Source organism: Apus apus, chromosome 1 (genome assembly GCF_020740795.1).
Source record: "Apus apus isolate bApuApu2 chromosome 1, bApuApu2.pri.cur, whole genome shotgun sequence".
NCBI lineage: Eukaryota > Metazoa > Chordata > Aves > Apodiformes > Apodidae > Apus > Apus apus.
In genome coordinates this window covers 147,302,552-147,327,990 of record NC_067282.1, presented here as the reverse complement: position 1 = coordinate 147,327,990, position 25,439 = coordinate 147,302,552, and the positions used below count along the sequence as shown (strand labels likewise).

The window sequence follows — 25,439 nt, the reverse complement described above, 5'->3', positions numbered from 1 at the left end:
CAGACGTAGCACGCAGTAGTGTGGTACATTTTCATAACTGTAAGTCTTACTTTTAGGAATTAAGTTCTCCTTCAAGTTGCTTCTTTCAGCTTCTATCAGAAGAGGATTGTAATCAATGACTGTTTCCCAAACACCTCCCCCTCCCCTTATACACAGACTACAGCAAATTCTGTAGACTGTTGCCCCTAAAATACACTCTCAGAAATGTATCTTTTATGAAGAGAGTTTTTCTTTCATTAAAGAAGATTTATATCCTTTGTTGAATACTGTACCTTCCACGTTAAAAGGTGGCTCCATCGATTCCTCAGACTGATCTGTCGATATACCTTGTGAGAATCCATCTTTAAAATTAATCAGAGACACCCACTTTCACAAAGATGGAGCATTTTGTCAGTGGTTAGAAATTCCTGTTAGTATGTATGCAAAGATAGATGCTGGGCTTTAAAGATTTAGAGGACCTATATTTAGGAAGACTGCAGGGCAGAAAGAGATGAGAAGAGGGCATCTAGATCAAAGAACAGTTACGCATGATGCTCACAGGAAAGAAGAGGATAAAGGAAGAGGAGTAGATGAAGTTGGGTTTTTTTCTTTGGGCTTGGTCATAGCCCAGGAAAGATGAAAAGAAAGAGACAAAAGGAATATTTGGAAGAGACAGAAATGAAACAAAATTATGATGGGGGAAAGTGTAGAAAGAGAAGAAAACACATCATAGAAAAGAGAAGAAATTCAGAGAAGAATTCTGAGTAAGAGAGACAGAAAAATAGAAATCTTGGAAAAAAAAATTGGAAAAACAGAAATAGAACACATTTGGCTAAAGGTAACACAGAAAGAAAATTAAAGAAGGCCAAACACTAAACCTTTATTTCCTGGACAAAGCTATGACTACCCTGGATTTCCTGGAAACCTGTACTTGGCTATTTTCATGGGTAGTAAAAATACTGTTCTACTATCTAGTCCTGGATGAGTACACTGACAAAGATCTCAGCCCACAGAGATCCTTCAAAGTCTATAAAAACAGATCATCTGCAGATACAATGGCTCTTTAAAGGCAGATAAACATAGTGTCCTGGGGAAAACTAGGGCCAAACTCATCAGACTACTCTTGAAATGTCAAACAAGAACCCGTTGGCAGCATATATTACTAGGAGTTAACTTCTCCAGTGTCCACAAGGTTCGGCCTGTTCCACGTCACCATGGCAAGAGGTTCAAGTCTGATGTTACAAATTAGCCCTGAGAAGGGGAGTCCTATATTCATGTTATTCATACCTATGCAATGCTGGATCCAGATACTCATGATGAGACTCCAGCTCAATAATAAGCAGAGTGAGCAGTCAAGTGTGTTACTATAGTTGAAGAAGTCCAAGAATCCAGTATGTTGATCAAATTATGAGGTTCAGAGTAAAGCAAATACCAGTTTTCATAAACCCCAGCTAATGCTCATGTACATGATTCTTCTAAATTATAATTATGTTGGGTTTTTTTTGTCTTCCTATTTCCACATTGTGATTTCTCCTAATGATTGCTATCACAAGGAAGTCTCAGAAACGGCCTCTTTAAAACTGCTTCAGGGACAACAATGAAAGAATGAAGAAGGTAAAGACAAATGAGTTTACAAACAGGTAACTAAAAGAAAAGAAGAGCAAAATGAATAAAGACAGTCATAAAATGTACCTTGAAATGAAAGAGTTATTAAGTAATATAGAAGAAATTAGTTTGAGGCAGAACAGGCACTGAAAGGACTGAGAAAGGGAGGTGCTGAGATATAGCAAGAAAGAAAAGAAGGACTGTACATAGAGAAAAGAATGTATATTCCAATAACATTAATTTTTAATTGGCATTTTCTTGTGAGCTTGCTTCTTCCTAATAATTTTCATAACATATATACATAAATAATGTCAATTGTGTATATATAGATGTATATGCATATATAGAAGGCACATATAGATATACATAAACACTTGGAAAGCTATGTAAAATACATTGTACCCATTGTATTTTAACAGAGGTGGGTAACTATAAAATGACAGAATTGTCTGCCATTTTGTTGCATCTTCATATGGTTTAAACCTATCTGGAAAAAAAAAAAAAAGGTAAAGAATTTGTTCCATTCAACAGGTATTCAATGATCTCTAATAGTCCTTAAAAGACAGATTTGAAAGATTCCTCTGAACACCATAGTTTGCATTAGTGTATGTATATTTCTTATCCTCTTGTCACCTAATTTGGAAATCAGATATTGTAATGTCAAGGGGTTACTTGACAGTGATGTATACAAACACAAATACAGTGACATGTTGCCAACACTTTCAACTTTTCCCTTGCCATCCTACCAATTCTCAACAGAGCCTAATGTACAGCATACACTGAAGTACTTACATTAACAGTCCCCTTTATATCCTCACATATCTTGCCTGTGCAATGGAAACATTATAGGAATGCTTCATCTTTATGTAAGCCTGCATGCTTACTCCTTCCAAGCTGTTCCCAGAGCTCCCTCCCAATACAGGAGAAAAACCCTTCCTACCATTCCAGCTGTGTCTGCCTTCAGGTAATCTTCTCCAGACCTCTGACATTCTTGCAGTCTGTTCCTGCTCCTTGCAGATACTCAGCTCAGTATTACAAGATGCTGAGTGCTCCTGGGAAAAGCCAGTGGTTCTTGTACATTCCCTTTCCCACTTGCCTGAGTGAGAGCTGAGGGCTCTCTGCTCCTGTGGTATCTGAGCACTTTAGTGAGCTACTGTTTTCCTGGATTGTCTGAATCTGAAACATATGACAATGTGAATGACAAGTTCTGTCCTCTGCCTTTTGTCTCCAGGCTGTGGATTGCATTCATGAAAAGCTTTCATTGAAATAAATGCCTTTATGAAAAAAGGTGTCCAACTCATCACTTGATTTACAGCAGCTAGTGGAGCTGAAGATAGCTGTGTCCTGTTCATCCAAGCATGCAACATTGCTGGAGTTCCACTGATTGGTATTTGCCCACTCCAGGCTATTTGATACTTACCCAGGAGTTGGTGGATTTTACTTTTCGAAAATAGATGTCATTTGATGCCAAATGAGAAGAAAATCTGCTGGAAAATACTATGTTTCTGCCGTTTGATCACCAAAGATGCTTAGTTGTAAAATATACATTCTATTTCCATATTCCTCGTTATTTTACTCTTTTAAGTTTATTCGGTCTCTTTTGTCTTCATCTTTCTTCTTCAGTTCCGCATAGATTTATGTGTTAGATGGACATAGTTAAAGATCCTGTATCTAGCTACACTGAATCTCTGTAGAAACACCATATCCAGACATGAACTTTGCATGCCTAGATAATTGCAGCCAGCTATTGGAGAGCCTGTCTGTCCTCAGTATTGGGAACTGGCACTTGAAATATAATATGTCAAGACAGCGATAACCACACTGAGTACCTGCTGTCCCTAAAACCCAGCCAGCCTGCACGTTTCAGACGACAGTTACAGCCATTTATTATTTTCTGTTCACCCATCCACTCTTTACTGCATCAACTCTTCATTTAGGTCAAAAAATAAGATAGTGATTAACAGGGTACTTGGTACACTACAACAAGTTATGTGGCTTTTGGTTTGGATTTCAGATCAAATATAAGATGGCTTGAACTACAGTCAGTGGGTGGGATCCGGAATACAAACCAAGGAAGTCTGAACAAAACCCTTCTGCTAGAGATTTTCTGACTGATTAGTCTCTGCCTTAAAGTGAGAGCAACTGATATCTGTAGAAAAAAAAATATGGGAAAAGTCTCACCTACTTTCACTATGAGCAACATACCAGAGTTGTTGTCACTTACTTCCTTCAAAGCAGTACTCTATAACATAGCCATCTAACCCTGCTGCTCCGATGTGGTCTGGTGGCCTCCATTTCATCGTCACTGAAGTATCAGTCACACCATCCACTGCCAGCATAGTTGGTGGACTGGTCACAGCTGAAGCAAGCAGGCAACAGGGAGAAGGCAGAAGACTGAGTTTCAATTCAAGGTTTAAACTTACCATGTATATTCCTCTAATTTAGCATCATAGGTGACAGGCTAAATCCTGCCTACCAGGAATTTCCAATCATCCCTCCCTTTCCCAATTAGAACCAAATTAGGAGAAGAAAGTGACTCAATCCCATATCCGGTCACAGCCTAACTCAGAGTTAAATTCCTCCTGCTGAGAAGTCAGAAGGGCACAGGGAGGCAGAGCAGAAAAGCTGTGAGTAGCATATTCTGCAACATTAGGTATATTCTGGCAAGAGGAAAGAATTCTGTAGCAATAACAACCACTTTCTTCCTCCTCTGCATCATTGGGCTGCCACTGAGAAAGGTGGGAACTCTTTTTGGCCTACCTTTTTTTATACAGAATTGTCACAATAGCTTGAAAAATCTGTTTCTTTATATGGAAAGGCCACCAAATTAGTCTGTCACCAGGTGGATGAGAAGGCCCTCTAGCTGTTACATTAATATGAAACAGGAAGAAGACATGTAGAATGGTGTAAAATATGACCTAACCTAATGTGGATTGCCTGCAAAAAGATATTGAAAATATGTGATCCCTTTCTGCAAGAACCAACCAAGACTATAACCCGTCATCTCTGACAATTATGCAAACTGCCAGTAGTTTGACTTGGTTGACTCAGGACACATCTATGATGTACAAAACCATAGAGCTATTAATTCTGGTCCTTAAAGTATATTGACCATAGTCTAAGAGGTTCACTTATAGCATGTCACTGTTTAATTGTAGTGCACTGTTTTTCTGTCTATATGTTCTTGCTTCTTATTTATAAAAAGCTATCTATCCTTCAGGGATAGACATATAGTTTATGCAGCACTAAATAAAGACAATTCCTGAGCAATGCAAGTGTAACAAGAACTACAGTCATGTAATTAGATGACTGTAATAATATATAAAGGGTAATTTTCTAGATGCCCACCTATCTCTATGCCCTTGTTTACTTACCTAAAGGAACAAAGGACTTGGAAGGCATACTTGGCTTGGAAATGCCAATTGCATTAACAGCAAATACACGGACCTCGTAAGCAACACCTTCAATCATCTTCTTTGGCTCAAAAGTTGTTTCTTTACACAATTCAAAATTCAACCTCATCCACCTGGAGCTTTGCTTCTTTTTCCTCTCAATGAAATATCCTATTGACCAAAGATATTATAGTAAGTAGTGGCATTAGGCTAAATAATGAGGGGTCTTTTTTTTCTCATTGGCCAATGGTGTTTTTCCTGCATACTCCTCAATATCTCCTTCTAGCCTCAGAGTGATTTAAGGGTTATTGTTATTTTTTTCCTATTGCAAGCTATCTGATAGCTATTTGATATTTGACTTTTGTGGCCAAGCATGAGCCTTTTTTGGACTTTTGCTTTCAACAGTGCTGTACGTAGTTCAGAGTGAAAAGGGCCTGATTCTTGGCCTCTCAGACTTTCCTCTTGGTTCTGTGTATTGGAAGATACTCCAGTTTACTCAGTAAATTGAGCCTGAAATCCCTGCTAACATTCAAACAGACTACCTGTTCAAAGTTTGGTATTATAAGAGGCTATCTTTCAAGTGGGGGTGACTGATAATATGGCAACATCTAAAATGACAAATTTCAAAGCATTAGAAAAACTGCTATCTGATAAAGTCGAAAATTACATAGAACATTCTTCCAGCTGAATACTCAGAGTGCAACTTTCCAGGGCCTGGGCTAAACTCTGATCCTACGGTGTCTATTTAATTTGTTTGTTTTTTTTTTCTTTTGTCTATATTGGAGCATCACCACAAAAAACACTATATACCTAAGATGGGTGATCCACCATCATTTGCTGGAGGTTCCCATGTCATAATACACCAGTCTTCACCCACCTCAGTCACATTTGGTGCCTGAGGAGGATCAGGGACATCTGTTGTAAACAAAGTAAATATTAATAAATAAATAAATTTTAAAATCTTATTTTTTGCTTAGTTTGAAATAAAAAGAAGTCAAATAAGAAACAAATCTGAATAGCTTTTGAAATGCAACAGGAGTTCCTAATGAGGAGAGAGAGGGAGAGAAAGAAGGTCTTTATGGATCCTGGCAGGTGGTTAAGAAGGGAGAAGTGCCACTAGAGGGGCACTTGAAGGCATGAGGTAAGACAAGGCCCACAGCTACATGGAGAATGGAGGGTGTTAAGGGCAGTCTGAGGCAACTGCCCAAGTTTGGCTCCTGTAGCATGAGGAGACAGCAGGCAGATCCTTAACTCCTACTTAAATCCCATGCTGAGCTCCCGTGTCCTTCAGTAACACTGGGCCTTCATATTCTTGCACCTCAATTCCACATCCAAAAATGGGTACAAAAAAGGAAATAGAAGTTTTTGAAGAATCTACAATAATTTCTTAGGTAGGGAGGACAGCACCTACAGCAGATACCCTTCAGATAGAGGGAAAATAATTTGTTTCTTGTTGAGGTGAAGAAAAGTAGGGTTCTTCAAGGAGCATTTATCAAAAAGGACTGTGATAAAAGACAAGGCTTGTGTGCACTGTTCCACGTGACTTACCAACCACTTTAATGTTGATGAGAGCTGTGTCCTGTCCAGCTTCATTCTTTAATGTTATTCTGAAAGGACCTGAATCATCCCTCTCAGCTGCATCAATGACCAGACAGCTGCTGTCTGAATATGTTTCTGCCCGTATTTTTCCACTATCTGTAATCATCTACAAATCAAAGTAACCAGAGGAAAAATCGTATTTTCTGGGTGTGAGAATCAGTGTGCAAAAATCAAAATCCAAAGCACAGGACACTGAGGCAAAAATACTGAAATAACCACAACAAAAAACACAGTAAAGCTCAGAATTTCAATCATCTAATGGTGACAAAAATGGCAAAATAACAGAGAGACAAAGAAAAAACTTTAAAATATGGCAATTGTTCAGTACTTAGTTCAGCCTTTGCATCTCAAATGAAGAAGCACTAGGCTTACTTGTCCTGCAAACAAGAACATGCTTTTGTCTATGCTGCCGGTCATTAATTTGATGGAAAGAGTAACGGATTCTCCCCCAGGTCAGACTGAAATTTATTTTTTTCAGTGTAAAGATCAGAGTGATCAGATTTCAAATGCTGGTGCATACTTTGGAGTAAGAGCGCTCCTAGAATAATTCCCTATTTGGATTTCCACAGTGGTGATACTACAATTAATATTTGAAAAATACTAGTCAGATATTTGATCAGATAGGTCTGACAAATCCAGTAGTAATAACATGTTCCAGCTTCCACATACCACCATGAAAATTTAAATGTGAAAGTGGCTTTTTGGTATTACACAGCCAGGGACTGACCTGTGTAAAGTTTTGGTTTTGCATTAAGACACCAGACCCAAGACACCAATTGCCCAGCCTGTTGTTTCATTTGAGACTTGACCCTCCATGAAAATTTATTGGTAATTTTCCAAAACCTGATCGTACCATGGCTTCCTGTCAAAACCTGGCAGCCATTTTGAGCAGTATGCACAGAAGTAGCCATTTGGTAGTTTTTCACTAGTTTTCTTCTGCATCTCAGGTGTTCCTCTCCTTTACAATTTAATTATAGCAAAAGCATAATTTTTCCTTTGTTAATTTCAGCCTTCCTCAAAAAGACCCAAAAGATACTAAAGAATATGTATCCATTTTACACTTCATTTTTAAGGGAGGTGAGGTTTTTAGATAAAATTAATCTCCTCTGTGTTTTCTGCCATTAAAATCAATGTCTTCACAAGGTCAAAGGTTATTGTTTGAAGGAAAAGCCCCCTTGTTAAACCAAAGAAATGTGCATAATGACAATGTACCTTGTCCCCTCTACTCCACATGACTTTTGGAGTTGGCTCGCCAGTGATGGGGATCTCAAGTCGTAGTTTGCTTCCTGCCACTACTGTCACAGTGTTATCTTCCCCAAGACCATCCAGGTGGAGTTTAGGAGGATCTGAAAAAGGAGACATTGTCCAGATTTGCCATGTGGCTTCCACTCTATGAGTTCAGTGACCTGGCACAGGTCTGCAACATAGAGAAACACGGTCTATGTTTTGTATTTTCCTGGTATTTTTAGTCAACTCATTTTTTGTTCGGAAGAATGTTTGTGAATAACTTTTCTTTTTAAGAAAATATTTGTCTGATGAAGAATAAATCATGGCACCATAGACTTTTTGTAATAGCTGGACCATAAAGAAAGGAATCTATCTTTTTGAGGCAGAAGTAATATTTATTCAGGTAATTTCTGAGAGAGATTTCCTCTAAGTGGCTCTTGAGAATATCCACTGCAGGTTTTCTACAACACTTTTTACCATAATTCAATCATCACTGTTACAGTTTTAAAGTTTTCTTAATTGAAATTATTTTTCTGAAAATAAAATGGTCACTTTTATTGCACCCCGATCTCTATGGAGACCAACTGATGATGCAACATTTATTTTAATGTATTGGAAGTTATATTGGTGGGCATGCCCCTCTAATACCCCTTCTCTGGAAGTCTTACCAATGCTTTTTCTAACACTTTTTTCAGCTTCAATTACAAGACATGTATTTTAAATTGTCATAATTTATATTGCTCTCCTTTTGACTGCCAATTTGCTGGCTGCAGTTAAAAGCCAGTGAGGTACTGTGGAAGGAGTCAATGCCTTGTTTTCTTTTTGTTTGAAAGACTGGGGTCATTAACAAGCCTTCTGTTTTGTGGAGTAAATAAAAGCTGGCCAGGAAGGTTTTGCTCTGTAGATGTCATTTAACATATTTAGGGAATAGGTAAATATGTACTACTCTACTTTTCTTTTACCAATTAAATCACATTTTGCAATGTCAGCAAGCCAATTCATCAAATAAGACAATATTGTATATCTGAAAAGAGGATAGCAACAGGTGTTTTACACAAACTTTTAATATTGGTTTAGGTTAAGGAATTCAACATCAAGAAGCCTTCCCTGAAGTTTCCTCAGGGTTGTAAACTATGAGCAGTTCCCAAGCACAGGCAAAGTGTGTTCTGATGACCTCACTTACACTTTGACAAATCAGCAGGTCTGTTTGCTCTGGTATGTGCCTGCTCAGAGGAAACAAACTGTGTGTAATCAAGAATATTTCACATGGCTTTTAATTACCAAAGCTCAGAGACAAAGTAGTTACACATGTAAGTCATTGTGCCATATACTTACCCACAACATGTACTTTGCATGGAATATTAATATTATAGGCATCTGGTACAAACATGTATTCACCCTCATCATCAACAGCAGCACTTGCTATGACAAATCTGTGGATTCTGTAAAAAAATTAAAAGGAAATGAATGTAAATTATTTTTGAAGTCTGCTTCAAGCTGTAAGGAAAAATCTGTGAAGTTTCAGAGACCTGTGCAAACGTGTAAAATTACTGACTAAAAATCCTTACTGGCTGATTAGTGGATTTTTTGCTGATTAAAACCTGTGTGATTTGTACAAAATATTATTGAGACAACCACCAAATAATGTAGCCAATTCTAACTTTTTTTTTTTTACAGAAATAGAAAAGAACAGGAGTGCAATCTCTTTGACACAGGGATTCTGCGCTACTGCCATTAGATTATAATCTGGTTGTTCAAGAAGAAATCTTTAGATGATCCCATGGAGAGATTTTTCTGACTTTTATTAGACCATCTTTGTGACAGGATCCAATCTACTATTTGTTTCCCAGAATAACGAAATAATAGAATCATAGCATCATCAAGGTTGGAAAAGATCTTCAAGATGATCAAGTCCAACCATCAGCCCTACAAACCCTAATCACTAAACCATCTCCTGAAACACCGTCTACCCCTTTTTTGAACACCTCCAGGGACAGTGTCTCTGCCACCTCCCTGGGCAGCCTGTTCCAATGCCTCACCACTCTTTCTGTGAAGAAATTTTTCCTAGTATCCCATCTCAACCTCCCCTGGCACGACTTGACTCCATTTCCTCTTGTCCTATGACTAGTCACTAGGGAAAAGAGGCCAGCACCTGCCTCACTACAACCTTCCCTCAGTTTGCTATAGAGAGCAATGAGGTCTCCCTTCAGCCTCCTCTTCTCCAGGCTGAACAGCCCCAGCTCCCTCAGCCTCTCCTTATAAGACCTGTTCTCCAGACCCCTGATCAGCCTAGTTGCCCTTCTCTGCACCCTCTCCAGCACCTCAATGTCCTTCCTATCCTGCAGTGCCCAAAACTGTAGACAGTGCTTGAGGTGTAGCCTCAGCAAGGCTGAGTATGGGGGCAGGGTTACTTCCCTGGTCCTGCTGGTCACACTATTCCTGATGCAGGCCAGGATCCTGTTGGCCTCCTTGGCCACCTGGGCACACTGCTGCTCATGCTCAGCTGGCTGTCAATCAGCACCCGCAGGCCCCTCCCTGCTGGGCAGCTCTCCAGCCGCTCCTCCCCAAGCCAAGAATGAGCAAAGCATACGCTTCTCTTACTACCTGTTTCTTCCAGTACAATGATATTTTTGCTCTCTTGTGACCTTACCTTCCTTTGTGATAAAGCTTTACACGGTCACTAGCTTCAACAAGTTGCCCATTTTTGTACCATTTCCCTTCCACGTTCTCAGATATCTCACACTTCAGGTGGATTTCCTGTCCAAGCCTCACAGTCTGGTCTTCTAGTGCAAGTGATATCTTCAGTGGTCTCACTTAGGAAAACAGAAGCAAAGATATTAATGCTGATCTCAACAATAGCTTGTGATTCTGTCATGGAGCTGCTACTGGCCATTACAACAATCTTCAAATTAAAAAAAATGCCTCCAATAATAAAGTTCTCAATCCAAAATACCAGTAATATGTATTTATAAGCTACATAAATTAGCCTTTTTTGTGTGTAGTCTGATGCTTTAGAAAGTGTGATCCGAAATACCCATGACCTGACTGGGAAAACTCCATGGATGTTGCCTGTGAAAGAACTAAGCCCAGGAGCATGATTTGAATGCTTTCCTCTCTCTGGTGCTTAGATGCTGGAGGCAGAATGTTTCTAGCTCCGAGTCCAGTAAGAAGCTTTCAAGAAGTGAAAGACTTGTGTCCCTAAACATATCCAATAGAAAGGATTGCAACCTACCCTTCCTATGATCTAACAGTGATGTTAGTGCTCTCATCACTCTCCCAGCTGATCTCAGAGAACTTGGAGACTTACTAAAGTATTTAATCACAAGTCAGGACTGTAGTTCTCAACCTGCTTTGTCAGGCTGGTAGCTAAGGCTGACTGGCCAGTAAGCCTCACTGCATACACTGCTTGTTCTCATGTTTACTAAACTGCCTTATCTCACCCTGCTGATACCCACAGATATTACTAGCTTTTGTAAAACCTGAGTCTGAGAACTGATGCCCCAGTTCACTTCCAACTTCTGATATATTAGATGCTGTAGACCAGAGTCCAGGTTGAACACACAGTACTGTCAGTATTCAGAAAATATCCCTGACTATAATCTCACATAGGAAACAAAGAGTGATGGGAAAGGCAGTGGTTTATAGACAGCCAATTGGAAAATCCTCAGAAGAAGGTTCATGAAAGGACAGATGAGGGAGCTCAATAGCCATGAAGGATAATTTCCAGCTTGGTAAAACAGCATTAATTGGTTGTGCTTAGGATGCCAATTTGTACAAAACAGTCAAAAGCAGTATGAGTATTCCAAAACAGTCTATGCTTATGCATGATGTATGAGAACTTTAAAGGATGGGCACATAGATTGCCCTAAAAAACACAGCTGTTTTAAAGAGATATTGCACAAAGAATACTGAGGGGGCTACACAGTAATGTGTTTGTGCCTGTGAGTTCAGGTCAAGTGACCTTGATGCCTGTTGACAGTATGCCTGGTTATGGAATTGTCTATGTCTTACCAACTTACTAGTTTCCTCATTTTTTGCTAAAAAGCCTTGCCTTGGCTTTCCTGTGAAAACCTGAAAGAATTAAAGCTAAACAAACACTTCCCTTGAAAATTTTCCTTTTTTAAGCTATTATATTATATATATATATGTATAGTTTTATTTTCCATCTTAACAAAGTGACAGAATTTCAGGTTTCAAGCAGAACTAGTTCATTGCCTGTTACTACAATCAGGGTCTAAAGGGAAGTCATTGTTCTGGAGAGTTGCAGCAAAGAAATTGGCATGGAAGTTAAGTCTCCTTTTAAACCCCCAGGAAAAGGCAAGCTTATTCTTTATTTCTGTAAGCTAGTAAACTGTGACATCCGAATTGAAGAACAAGATGAATGATACTTACAACCAACCGAAAGCTTAGCTTCTGATTGTCCTCCAGTTGTCATTACTGAGTAAACTGCATTGTCATTTTTTGCAGCTTCCTCTATGATCAAAGTGTGTTTTTTACCCTCAACCTTGATCCGATACCGAGACTTAGGGTCATTGGGAAGTTCTACACCATTTCTAAACCTAATGGAAAACAAAGAATTATTTTTTCAATAGAAGTCCTGTGAAAATAAGACTCTCATAGACTGAAACATCCAGAGAAGACCTTATAAAACTTAAAGCACAAGAAGAGGTTAAACAAATTCATCCATGAATATGTAAGGGTATTTTTGCTGTTGCTACATTTTAAAATTAGGTTTTCTTGAGATTTTCTTAACAATTTTCAGGTGCACTTGTATAGAAAAAGGTGTCCCCATTTTTGCTTACAATTAAAATATTCTGGGTTTCATTCTCAGGGAAAACAGGACCTGTTCAAAGCATGGCTTACCATTTCACATTTGCGTCATCCTCAGACACCTCACAGCTCAGTTCTACTCGTTCACCAACATAGGTACTAGTATCCTCCAGGGCTTTCGTCACCAAAATTGGAGGATCTTTAGAAAGAGAAAATTTCAGATTTACAATCTCAGAGAGAAAACTAAGTGAAAGAGGTTTTCAAGACCATGCTATAGAAAACAAAGCTACCTTGAAATTCTAATAATAGTCTCAGTGCAGTTTTTTTCTGCCTTAACTCAGAAAAGGGATTACTCTACTCATTAAGATGCTAGTAGGAAATGTGCTAAATAGAAAAAGAAAAAAAAAAAAAACAACTTTCCTTTTTTTTTTTCTTTTTTTTTTTTTTTTTTCCAGATTAATGCCTTCTTTCCATTCCATTGTATTGACCATTTGTTCAGGCAGGCTGACATGAGAAGCTGACATATGCCTCTTGCCACCCATAGATCCTTCTCTTAAAGCTACATTTTCATTAGGACCTCTAGCCATTTATGCACAATAAGATGACATGATGACATAATGTGATGCCGTTACTGCTTTAACCCACTCCTGCTGTCAAAACTCAAGTTGATTTAATAGCAAGAGACTGTAAAACAGTTATCCTAAGATATTTATAGGGACAATGAACTCCATTATTTTTAATTGCTTTCTGAAGTATTAAATTATTTTTTTCTCTCCCTGCAAGTTTTTATTTTTTGTTTATTTTGTTGTTCATGTGTAAGAAATGACATTAATATTATCGGTAAGATTATCAACAGTGTGGGAGAAAAAATGGTGAATAAATGGCTACCCATTCATAGCTTTTGATCAAGTCTTTCCTTAAATCTGTGCCACTGGAATGAAAACTAACTGCTAGAAAGCAGTTATACTAAAAGCTAGAGGGTTTGTGAAATAGATCAGACTGACCAAGAGTACCAGGGCCATCTGGTACCTAAGTGTGGTGTTAGGGAAAGCTATGACAAATGAGTCTCCAAAATGGTTTTAAAATGGTGAAGGGGACCACAGCTCCACTAAATCCCAATTCACAATACAAAATCAGCCATAACCCCATTTCAGGGTTTTGTCTAAATCACAAAACTCAGAATGAGGGAAAAAATGGCCAGGAATCACCGAAATACAGACAAATCCCAAGGGCTGTTAATACAAACACAAAAATATACTGAACCAGATCCTCCCTCTTAGTTTCTGTCATGATCAAAGAAGCCACACTGATTTACAGCAGGTCAAACAGGAGCAAGCTGATGGAGTTACCTCTCACAAACAGTTCTGTGGAGCATTTCTCATCACCAGCTGTTACGTAATAGCGAGCATCGTCTGTCATCGTACAATTATTGATGAATAAAATCCGCTGGTTACCTTTGTGCTCAAAAATGTACCTATTTGAACAGGAATGAAGTGACATTAGCAAAACTGTTGGACCTCTTTTTTTTTTTTTTTTTTTTTTACATATGAAGCGTTTTAAGGGATTATGAGAGGTGAAAATCCTGTTTTTTATATAGAACTGGAAAAATCGCCCTGGGAAGCAATTTCCCAGATTCAACAGAAATGTCATTACTTTTTAGAAAAAAGAACTGAGGTGAAGGGTGACAGTAAGCACCTTCTGGCTTAGCCCAAAATCTAATGCTTGGGTGATATGGAAAAAAAAATAAATCAAATGAGCAGGCTGTGAAGGGTGACTAATAAAATGGAGTCTAAAACTCTAGAGGAGTAAAGATGAAAATAACCAGTAAAAGGACACCATCCTCATTCCAAAACTCTTGACATTTTTGTGAATTATAATAATAGCCAAAGTTAAGAAGTTAATATTATTGCTAGGCTAAATGGCACAAGAGGTCAGTAATGGGATATGGGGTTTTGGTAATGGGATATGGAGCCTTTCACCTTTATGTCACCAGTTTAGATCTGCTCCAGGTTTGTAGTGACCAAACCTCATTAGCACCTGACAGCTGCTCCAGCAGCCTGGAAGAAATGCACTGGTCCTTTCAGTCCAGGTCCTTCTCCTGGAGAGATACCCATATAGTAGCCTGCAAACCAGTTCTGAACTCTCGTAGCAGTTAAATTACCCTCATTATTATGCATTTTTTGTCAACAATGGTTATTAATAAAAAATCCTTTGTTGACTTTTGCATCAAGAGAAAGAAGCAAACCTGCCCCTTCTCTGTCAGAGTTTTTGCTAATTACTATTTTTGCATAGGCTGGAGGAGAAAGCTGCTAGGATTTTGTGCTGCTGAGCAACATTTGATGAACATCAAGTTGTTGTGCATTATTGGTTGCACATTGTCATTCCTAGCTGTGTCTGACTGTGGAATGGGATTTTTTGCACCGGGTTGTAAGAGCTTATCGTGTCCACATTAGGGACTGGGCACAACTTCCAATCATTGCTCTACCAGTGCTCAAGTGTCTGCACCTGAAAATCCACTTCTAGATAAAGCCAGAGAGTAAACCAATATGCAGGTGATACAGATGATGAAGAAACTTGGGTATACTAGACCGGTTGCACATGACTGAAGTCACATTGAGCTAGTGGTGGTTGTTGACTTCAGTGTGAGCATTAACTGGGCAGTGGAAAGTGAGACAAACCTCACTTCCCGTTCCTCAGGTTGTTTATGAGCCAGATGGATAAGTACGTGATAATAAACATCTCTCCTCATAGCAACCAATTACTATAGAAAGATTCTGACCTCCTTCAGAAGATTTATTTACTCACTGTCCTTCCCAACGTTTAAAAAACTACTGAGTAGGAAATGGCTCCAAGTTTGGTGAGGATCTTCAATTCTTTTTGCTTGAGGCAAAGATGTCAATCTGCATTAACACTTAGCATACTGTGGGCTTTTCTGCGTCATGAGCAATAGATCATCACTTGCATACTTTTAACTTATAATTAATTCAGAAATAAATTTGGTGCAACATGAACAAAGAGATAGATCAGTGCATGTGCCCATTTAACTGCTTATAAACAACGAAACCACTTACTTTGCACTTGGACGTATTTCTTGGCCATTTTTATACCACTTGAGTTCCACTGTTGGATCTGCTAGCTCCACCATGAATCTTACTTTACCTCCTTTGTCCACCTGATACGCAGGATCAAGACCTTTGGCAAAAGCTGTTGCAGAAACCAAGTGTTATTATGAACAAAATAAATCAGAAAACTAGAATATAATTGCTGAAATTACATTGCATGAATGTCATAAAAACTGTCAGAATACAGGCATACAATGTTATGCATCACTCTATATTCTTAGGCTAGTCTGCATGAAACAGTTTATCATCTAGAAACATTAGAAAAAGTGCAAAGCTATGCAGATCTGATTATCCTGACCAAGTTCAAGCTAGTATCTCTTCTGTCTTTGTATTCTGAATAATATCAGGCAGATGTAGCTTTAACAGCTTGCTGAGAAGTGCTGTTTCAGAATAGAATAGTATACAGCTGTGCCATGGGATCATTTCCAATTAATCTGTTACAAAGGACTTCTTTATTAGCACCACAAGTTAACAGGGAATTTGAAGCTAAAATTCTTATTGGGCTTCTCACTGTCAGAATAAGCACATTGGTTTATCTAAAAGCTTTCCTGATTCTTTCTACAGGTTGCAAGGTGTACATTGCAGTTCCACTTGTAAGGAATGTTACAGTTGCAAAAGGTCTGCAAAAAGATTTGAAACTAGGCAAAAGTTGTCAGCCTGCAGAGCCTGATGAGGCTTTTCAAAAAGGTTCTTTGAGGTGTGCGAATGTGGGCCAAGTTGTTCTGGGCAAGGTAAGGCCAGGTGCAACTCAAATGTTTCAAAACACTTTAAAATCAACACTTAGATATTGCCAGCCTCAACAATTAGGCCCAAGGGAGCAGATAGCTATGGCTCAAAAAGAAATAAATAATTAATGCCTCAAACAAATTTGTCACATCTAAGTAATTAACTTCTGCTAAGGTTGATGTCATGGATATGTCTGACTGTAGGAGACAATATGTCAACACAACAGGAATAGATCTTAAATCTCAAAAAGATTTTTTATGTATCATTGCAGTGTAAAATTTTTCAATTTATAACAGGTGTTGTGGGGGAAAGAACACCCTATTCTCATCCTGTCGTTACTATAGACATTTCCCCAGCAGCTAGATCCCTTTCTGCAGGGAAAACCCTGACCATTGAAATATCGTGATATGGCTGACAGCTCTATCCTTCTCAGCAGGAAACTGTGGAGAGGGACCAGATGGATTGGTCCCAGATGATGAGATGCTGAAAGATACCCCTTTCATAGAATCACAGAATGTTTTGGGTTTGAAGGAACCTTAAAAACTATTTAGTTCCAACCTTTCTGCCATGAGCAGGAACACCTTCCACTAGACCAGGTTGCTTAAAGCCCCATCCAACCCATCACTTTCAGGGATGGGGCATCCAGAACTTTCCTGGGCAACCTGTTCCAGTATCTCACCACCCTCACAGTGAAGAATTTCTTCCTAATAGCTAACCCAAATCTACCCTCTTCCAGTTTAAAACCATTGACCCTGGTCCTATCAATACATGCAAAATGTATTGTAAAAAGTCCCTCTCCAGCTTTCCTGTAGCACTCTCAGGTACTGGAAGACTGCTACAAGGTCTCCCCAGAGCCTTCTCTTCCCCAGGCTGAACATTCAGGCACTTCCACGTGATGCACCTGTATATTAATAGATACTAACAAGGTCTAAGTTCCGTACTGTTTGATCAGGTAACACCTTTCCACACAACCGGGGGACTTTGTTCCTGTTGGAACTACTGTTTGGCCAAGAGGGAGGGAGGCTTTTGGTAAGCACTGAATGAGATAGGGCGTTTACATGAAGCACAGAGGACCAAAGACACCTTCTGATTAACTCTTTGCAGTCCTAAGGCTTGAGTTGAAGCATGCAAGTCCCCTTTACATGAACATGAAGCAAGTTTGGGATTTTATAGTGGGCAGTCATGTTTGACTACTCAACATAAGAATATTCTACCTTATCCATACCTGCACTCTTCTTCACTTCCCTGCGCATGCGCTTCAGACGCTTCAACATGCCTCTCAGGTCAGTGATACCATACTGAAAAGCAATCTTCTCATATTCACTGGGATTCGCATTCTTCAGGAGCTCCCACACATCTACCTCAGGTTCTTCCTCTTGCTGTTTAACCTCTCTAACAGTAGCAAAATAAAATTATGGAAGAAGAGTTAGTGAGACTTCATCACACCATAAAAAAGGTGATACTGAATCTATGGTGAGGTTAGAAATGTTTTGATCAAAATATGAAGGCCACTATCATATTTTTTGTATTTCACTTAATAAGAGTGGAACAGCTCAGATTGACATTCACACCTTACTTTACACTTTACGCAGAATTTGGATATGTTTTAATTTGGCTTTTTCTGATATATTTATTTATGGAAATTTTCTGATATATTTAGTTATGGAAGTTTTTATATTGCTTCATTATTAAAAAAAAAACAACAAACAACTACAGTTTGAAAATGTGGTACTATAATAGCATATGAACTAATCCCACTTACATCAGTTTTATCTGTTGTAACTCGGGCAGAATCAGTTACAACTTATTATGGCACCACTGAGATTTGAGTCTAATGCATACATGTAATAATTTTATAAAAATGCTTTAAAATCCTGAGTCCCTATAACTGCTACCAGGGGTGAGCAATGAAAGTACATTGAAATCCAAGGGAATCTTTGCCTGTTCGTAGTTACACCATTGCTTAACAGTTACTTAAGGCTGGCATATGGATAGGAACTGGATTTTTCCACACCAGCTTGGGCTTTCAAGATGGGCCTGTTGGCTTCCATGTTTATTTCAGTCTTAAGAGCAGGAGGTGTTTTCAGAAATCTCTGTGAATAGCATCACCTTTATACAGAAGTTTCAATACTGTATTTACTATCTGCAACTCCAAGCTACGACAACCAATAAAGAGAAGTACAATTATTTTCACAATGGCAGCCGTTAAATGAGAGAACAATGGAAGCATCCTAAACAAAATTATAATTTTTGAGATTGACAACTTAGCTCAAGAAAGTGAACTGCTAGAACATTCAGGGAGTTGGAGCAGAAATCTATATGCTTTTTTCCTGTAAATTCATTAGGAACAGAGCAGGATCATTCTTATTTGATATAACTGCTCTGAGAAAATACTTTTGAGAACAGACTGAGAAAATAAATATTTGAGAAATGAAAAAATACTGAGCTTTGGAGTGAGTCACTGTTAGAGCTGAGCTATCAAGTCTGACAGAGAATTCTCTACCATACACAGAAATAGCACTGGGGATCCCTGAGAGTCTCTGCATGGTTGGATGAGGAGCTATGGAAAACCATTTTGCTATAAGCATTACTAATTTTTATATTATGCTTGTGTTATTTTAAAATGGGAAAAGATGCTTCTCAGTGAGTAATCTTTGAAATACTTACATTAGAATCTTAGAATTCTTGTTAGACAATCTCAGGTGTGTAATTTTAGGTTTTGTTCCTTTTCCTTGTATCTGGGCTGATGCTTTCTGGAGGGTGACTATGTACAGCCAACACTGGTGTTTCAGTGAGGCTCCTTCTGCATAGCAGCAAGTTGAGATCAGCTAGTAAACATATCTACAAGTTGACACACCCCATGGAGTGGCATTCTTCTCTCCCAGGGCTGGCTGCTCACCATGCAATGCCTGTCGTGCTAAGGAGAAGTACACTCTGGGGGATAATGTACCCCTTTAAATCAGGCAGTAGTTGAGAATGAGGATTAGTTACAGTATCCTGATTTTCAACTACCTTGAAATAATTAATTCCAGGCTCTTTTTTTCCTCTTGTGTAACTGGAGAACAAATTTGGACACTTAGAGCAAATCAGTTTTGCTCTGAGACGACAGTGGTTTTTGCTGTTGATAGTGGGCAAACAGTGCTTGATACTTCCTAAGCAGACTGACCTCTCCACAAAATCCTTTTCAGATCTTTTCCCTGAAAGATGTGCATTTCATTGAAAGATGTACTTAAAAAAAAAAAAAAAAAAAAAAAAAAAGGAAAAAAAAAAAAACCTAAATGTTTGAATGTTTTCGAGATCTTGTGCCTTTTTGGAATTTCATGCCATTACTGATCCATTGCATTGACGAAGCATAACCAGTCACAGAGTGTCAATGAGACAAGGACTGGTTTGTCTTCCTGCAAGATCAGCACGAAATTAGGAAATAGGCAGTAGATAGATTCTATGCATTTAGGTTGTTGTTTGGGTTGTTTTGGTTTTTTTGTGAGTTTTGTTGTTTTGTTTTGTTTTGTTTTTTTTTAAAAACATGTTTCAATTATGATGCACCACAGGTGAAAAGTCTGGATCTTTCCTTGGGAATATAGCTATACAAAAGAGAAGGAATGTACCTGCATTCCCCTTGAGAAAAATAAAGAAATTACCTTTAGTTGTCATTGTAAAAATGGATATTAATAGCCATGCTAGGGCTTAATTAACACTCTTATTAAATTAAACTCAGAAGTATGAGGTTGCATTTCAGTGCCTGAAGCAAGTGCACAATGAACCAATTTGACCAATATCATTTAATGGTGTTTATAAACTAAAACTTTGCTCTATTAACCACACAATAGTTATACTATGTTTATACGGCTATATGGTATTTGTGATAGAAAACACGTGAGTTACTTGTTAGTGAAGTGATAGAGACCAGTAAATCACATTTCTCATTCCACAAACCACCAAGACCTCTTACATGCAACTCTCATGTTTTTACAAAACACTCCACAGGCAGGCATGAGAACATGGTAAGTTGTATTAGTATGATAAAATGTCAAACTGAAGATCCTAATTAGGGATGAGAAGGTTAAAAAACCAAAGACCTGGTGAATTTGAATTGGTTCAGGTGATCCTTTCACTGCCTACTTTTACTTTAATCTTTTAATTCTATCCTCACCATTATAGCCCATGAGCCCATTGTGAACTTTCTATTTAATTAATACTGCATATTGGGTTTTCCTCTTTTGGAATAAGTGGTAGATGAGATATAAGATCTAGTTATTTGTCCAGTTCTCTGTGGTCAGTTGCCATTGATTTCTATGGAATAGAGAATTTCTGTGATAAATTAAAAAAAGAAATATGAATTAACTATTTTGACTTAAACTGTTAAAAGACTAAACCGGGCTAGAGGCATAACTATCATAACACCAGATTTTTGAGGCAAACCAGAGAAACATGTGCCCAAGTTTTTCTCCATCACAGCATTTAAGGTGAATAAAACACCATTCAACATTTGTGTGCACATAACAAAACCGAAAGCTACCAAGAATTAACACCAATATTTACGGTTTGAAAGCATAATATAGTATTTTTTTTATATCAGAATGCTTATTAAATCCAACTAAGGTGTACCCTTGCAGTTTTTTACTCCTGCACCAGACTCAATTTTCTGAACTGCTCATCCCTGTGTAGGAAATTGTCCCCCTCTACCCTCCGTGCAAACACAAAAGAAATAGCAAGTATACTAAATGTTATTGGCTTCTTTAGGATGTAGCTCATTTTTTTTTTCTCAGTGCACTCAAGTCTGAGGTTTCTTTTCTGCACACTTAAAGGTACAATTAACTGAGCATTTGCATATTATACTATGAGAACAATATTTGGAAAAACAAAAAGAAATGAAAGGTCAGAAAATTCTTATTAAGTTATCAATGTTGCACCTGACTCTTTCTGTGTATGAACCTAATAGTTTGCAATCCACACCTGCTCACTGCATCACTTGGTTCTCACCTACGTTTCAGGAGACCACTAAAGTCAAGTTCTCCTGCATCCTCTTGTCCTTCACCGCTGTTATTAACAGAAAAACATCAAATCTTTGTTTAATACAGGAAGACTTAAACAACACACATTGCAGACGCTCTACATGTCTTATATACTCAACACTGTCTAGACACACAAATAATGGTATAAAATCAACACAAACTTGTATTCTTTTTCACACCAATTATGTTTCCTTAGGCACTTGTGAAAAATAACACAAAGGTTTGTATTGCTTGTTATTATACTTTGATGGCAAATTTTTGTAACTACATACATAAATTTGCCACGATTTGTGTTAGATTTCAGTAACACAAATAAATGTGAGCTAGTCAACACAACCAGCTTTGTTTTTCATTTCCAGCATATATGTGTATAAAAACAAAGGACTTGTGCTGATCTTTTGCTCTGAATATAAAACAAAGATTTGCATTGCTGGATGGTGCTTTTAACAATGCACAGTTGTGCCAAATACTGATTGCAAAGTATTACACTTCAGATTTAACCTTCTCCTTTCTAAATGAAGGGAGAAATGAGTTAAAAAAAGAAGAAACAGTGCATTGTGCATTTTTACAGATAGAATCACAGCCCTGTGAAGATACATTTCTTTCTATAATGTGACCTTAAGCAGCAATACCTTATTATAAAGCATATTTAGACAAAAGAAATACCCTTAATACTGGTGAAAAGGGCAAAATCCTGCAAAAGTTAAGTCAAATGATTCCAATATTTAATCCAAGATGAAAATCAGAAAATATTCAGATATTGGCACCTACTTAGGCAGAATAGTTACTGCAGTCTTTTTAAAATGTGCTCAAGAAAGGAGTGCACCTTGAATGCAATTTCTTTTGCATTTACCCTTTAAATCATATCCCTCTAAATAAAAGCATTTACTTCTTAATCACAGTTTTGCTTGTATGTGCCAATTAAAAAAGTAAATTTATTTTCTGTTTGCAAAACATGTTCATTCTGAATATTTCTGTCTTTGTAAGAAGTTTCTCTCCATAAAATATAAAGATGACATCTATACAGGTTTGAATAGCTATTTTATCACAAGGTTAATAAAACTTAAGACACAATACTTTATCTTACATCATCTGCAATATATTTCTTGTAGGTTTTCTGTAATGACACATTTTTTATTATGAGAGGACATAAAACCAGATCCTGTCTTCTTGAAATCAGTGTGAATTTTCTCTCTGCTTTCAATCAATACAGGATTTGGGCCAGGAACTTTCATATGGTAGCTGACAACTTTCAGGAAACACGCAGTAGAATATTTTAGCAAATGAAAATATGATTTTAAAAACCTCTAAAATCCCATATATCTAATTGCCTTAAATATTCCATTTCATCTTAAAGCAATGACACTGTCATTTCACAGTAGTTTATTTAATATCCTACGTATATATACAATATATAGATAGTCTATATATTGTAACTGGCTATTTATTCTAGATATTCTGCCTACTACAAACTACCCTTTACCCTACTTCTTCAATCTTTATTTACAAAAAAACCACATTTTTTTAAAAAGTACTTGATACAACTGTCTGCCAAGATTGATGAATGTTCTGTGTATGCTACCAGCATCCATTACTGAGAAGCTTCATGGGATCACCGTTGGAAGTTACCTTCTTTTGAAAGCAGATCTGATGTCAATGGATTGAGAAGCTTGGGTTTCTATGAAATAACAGTAATACAGGAATTAAAAACTTAATTAGAAATTAATCTAATTTGTGTAATCAGTGTAAGTTTTCTACTAAGTGACCGCAGTTTGTGCTGCTTCTTTGGCATTAAGTTCTGATAAATGCAAAGCTGCTCAGTGCTAATCTAACTTTAATTAATAGGTTTCTCTAACTGCTTTCCACAGTTCTGCATAGGATACCTGTCTCTGATGTTTCTCTCCCAGCCCCTTTCTGCCTGTACACAGGGTCTGCCCTTTTTGTCTTCCCATTCCCCGTGCTTTCTATCTGGCTTGTGTCTTGGAATTTTCTCAGTATGTTCAGCATCACAGGAAAGGGGCAGTCTTCTCCACAGCTAAAGACTCATGTTGATCATTATTGGTTGATCCCCACACAAGGGGGATCCCAAGGGTGAATCCCCCTTGTGCGAGTTACCCGTTTGTGGCAACCTGACTCAGATTAGATGGCTGTAGTCCAGAACCAGTGAATGGATGCAGCCAGACTGGCCCTTGGCTTGCTGACCTCAGAGTGCCCACACTATCTCTGCCCTTTGGGCTGACAACCATCCATTGTCCCCTTAACTGTGACCAGCTTCCTCTGACTGGTGAAGGAACAGTCTGGTCTAGGCCCTTCCGTAAGCATGCTTTAGGAGGGTTCAGAACTGTTTTGTCCACTCTCTGCTGGCGGTGGCATTTTGATAGACATTAGTCTTTCTCAGTGTGATTGTGCAGGTATGTGTGTGTGCTGTTGAGCCTGTGGAACTGCTCTTGGAGCCGGTGGGTTAACCTATGCCAGAGTAAGGCCTTTTAACACAGAAGTTGGCAAAGGCGTGGCTCTCCAGTGCTGTCCACATTGTGCTGCTCTTTATTTTGATGGAGAGGGGAAGAAATAGATTTCAGAGTATGATCAGAATGCAAAGCACTGGTGAGCCATGACCACTCTATGTACCTCTGCTCTGATGCTGCCAGATGAAGTCTAACACTCTGAATAGCTCTAAGGCTACCTCTGTCTGAGCCCTAAGGCTACCTCAGAGCCTGATTTGAATTCAATGCTGGTTTTATCTGCCAGCTTTTCTTATTTTTTGATAAGTGTCTCCCATGCTATCTATCCCAATGTTCATACAAACAAGAAATTACAGATACTCAAGAAAATTCTCTGAGTTTTATTCTAAAAATGTTCACTTTAAGAATTACTTCATTTAAAAGTTCCGAACAAAACTAGGTGGCATTTCAGGTAAAAAAACCAAAAATGACAAGAAAAAAAAACACATTAAAAAGCATTATAAAGCTTTACAGACACAAGTGGAATCTTACCAGTGACTTCAAGGTCAAAAGAGCAACTATCAAACTTGTCCTTGTAAGATACTTCACAGCGATAGTTGCCTGCGTAGTTTAACTTAGCTTGAATTATATGCATTTCAAATGTGTGAATCTAAAAATCAAACATAATTGTTCATCAATGTGGGGGATACATTTGCACAAAGCAGAAGATAAAAGATCCGTCTTTCTAATAAAGGGCTCTGGATGGAAACTGGAACTCTGAAATGGCAATGGAAAACTTTGATTTCCCACTACTGAGGTGGAAGAGCAGAAAAGTCTGTGTCTGTGCAGGGTCAGAGCTCACCACCAAATTCTGCACGAGGGATCCAGGGTTAGAATACACTCCTCTGGAATTTCTACCTGTTGTCTTAAACCAATCTTTAAGCTCTCTTTGGAGCTTTGTCCCCATAAGAAGGAAAAGCAAAAACACACCTTAGTGTGACGCTCAAAGGACTCTTTCAGCTGCAGGTGCTTCCCTGCTTTACTGGCGAGGTCCATCCATTTTCCTTTGAACCACTTAACATTTGGCTTTCGGAGAAGATCTTTGGCTTCTACTTTGGCTATAAATGTAATATTCCCACCTTTTAAAAAGAGACAAAAAAAATGCAGTCATTGAGGAACGTGGTTTGTCAGTCACATCTGTAGAAGTTTCTTTCATTACTGCTCCTTCCAGACTCAATGTGCTTGCTGTGCCACTACAGTATGAATCAGATTAAGTCACACAGGCTATGAAAGTATTGCAGTGTTACAGACGTTTGTTATTTTTGGTCTGGAATCCTTCATCCCATGTCAACATGGAGCTTGAAACACTGAGAAGCAAGATAAATTAGTTGAGGCAAATCTCCATGTTGTCATGGGTGAATTGTTCCCAATATTTGAATTTCCTTGCCTAAAACAAGCACAGATATTCCTAGGCTACCAAGCAGTTGTAACATAAATAAACGCCAGTCTGGAAAAGAAAGCCTAGAGCTCTTTATGCATTTCCATCTTTGATTCTTTAAGCTG

At 38.2% G+C, this 25,439-nt stretch overlaps 1 protein-coding gene across 1 annotated transcript in view; it reads right to left on the bottom strand.

Moving 5' to 3' along the window:
- The window catches only part of MYBPC1 (myosin binding protein C1), a 77,636-nt gene that overhangs the window by 17,115 nt on the left and 35,082 nt on the right, over positions 1–25,439 (bottom strand). Inside the window, exons 5-21 of the mRNA XM_051643971.1 lie at positions 24,867–25,015; positions 24,429–24,546; positions 23,065–23,113; positions 21,404–21,460; positions 17,646–17,812; positions 15,644–15,776; positions 13,922–14,046; positions 12,666–12,771; positions 12,195–12,361; positions 10,453–10,615; positions 9,138–9,244; positions 7,788–7,921; positions 6,525–6,681; positions 5,787–5,891; positions 4,959–5,147; positions 3,809–3,943; positions 273–341 (exon numbers count right to left, since the gene is read on the bottom strand). Coding sequence (XP_051499931.1) covers positions 273–341; positions 3,809–3,943; positions 4,959–5,147; positions 5,787–5,891; positions 6,525–6,681; positions 7,788–7,921; positions 9,138–9,244; positions 10,453–10,615; positions 12,195–12,361; positions 12,666–12,771; positions 13,922–14,046; positions 15,644–15,776; positions 17,646–17,812; positions 21,404–21,460; positions 23,065–23,113; positions 24,429–24,546; positions 24,867–25,015 — 2,130 coding nt within the window. The remainder of the gene's footprint in view (positions 1–272; positions 342–3,808; positions 3,944–4,958; positions 5,148–5,786; positions 5,892–6,524; positions 6,682–7,787; positions 7,922–9,137; positions 9,245–10,452; positions 10,616–12,194; positions 12,362–12,665; positions 12,772–13,921; positions 14,047–15,643; positions 15,777–17,645; positions 17,813–21,403; positions 21,461–23,064; positions 23,114–24,428; positions 24,547–24,866; positions 25,016–25,439) is intronic.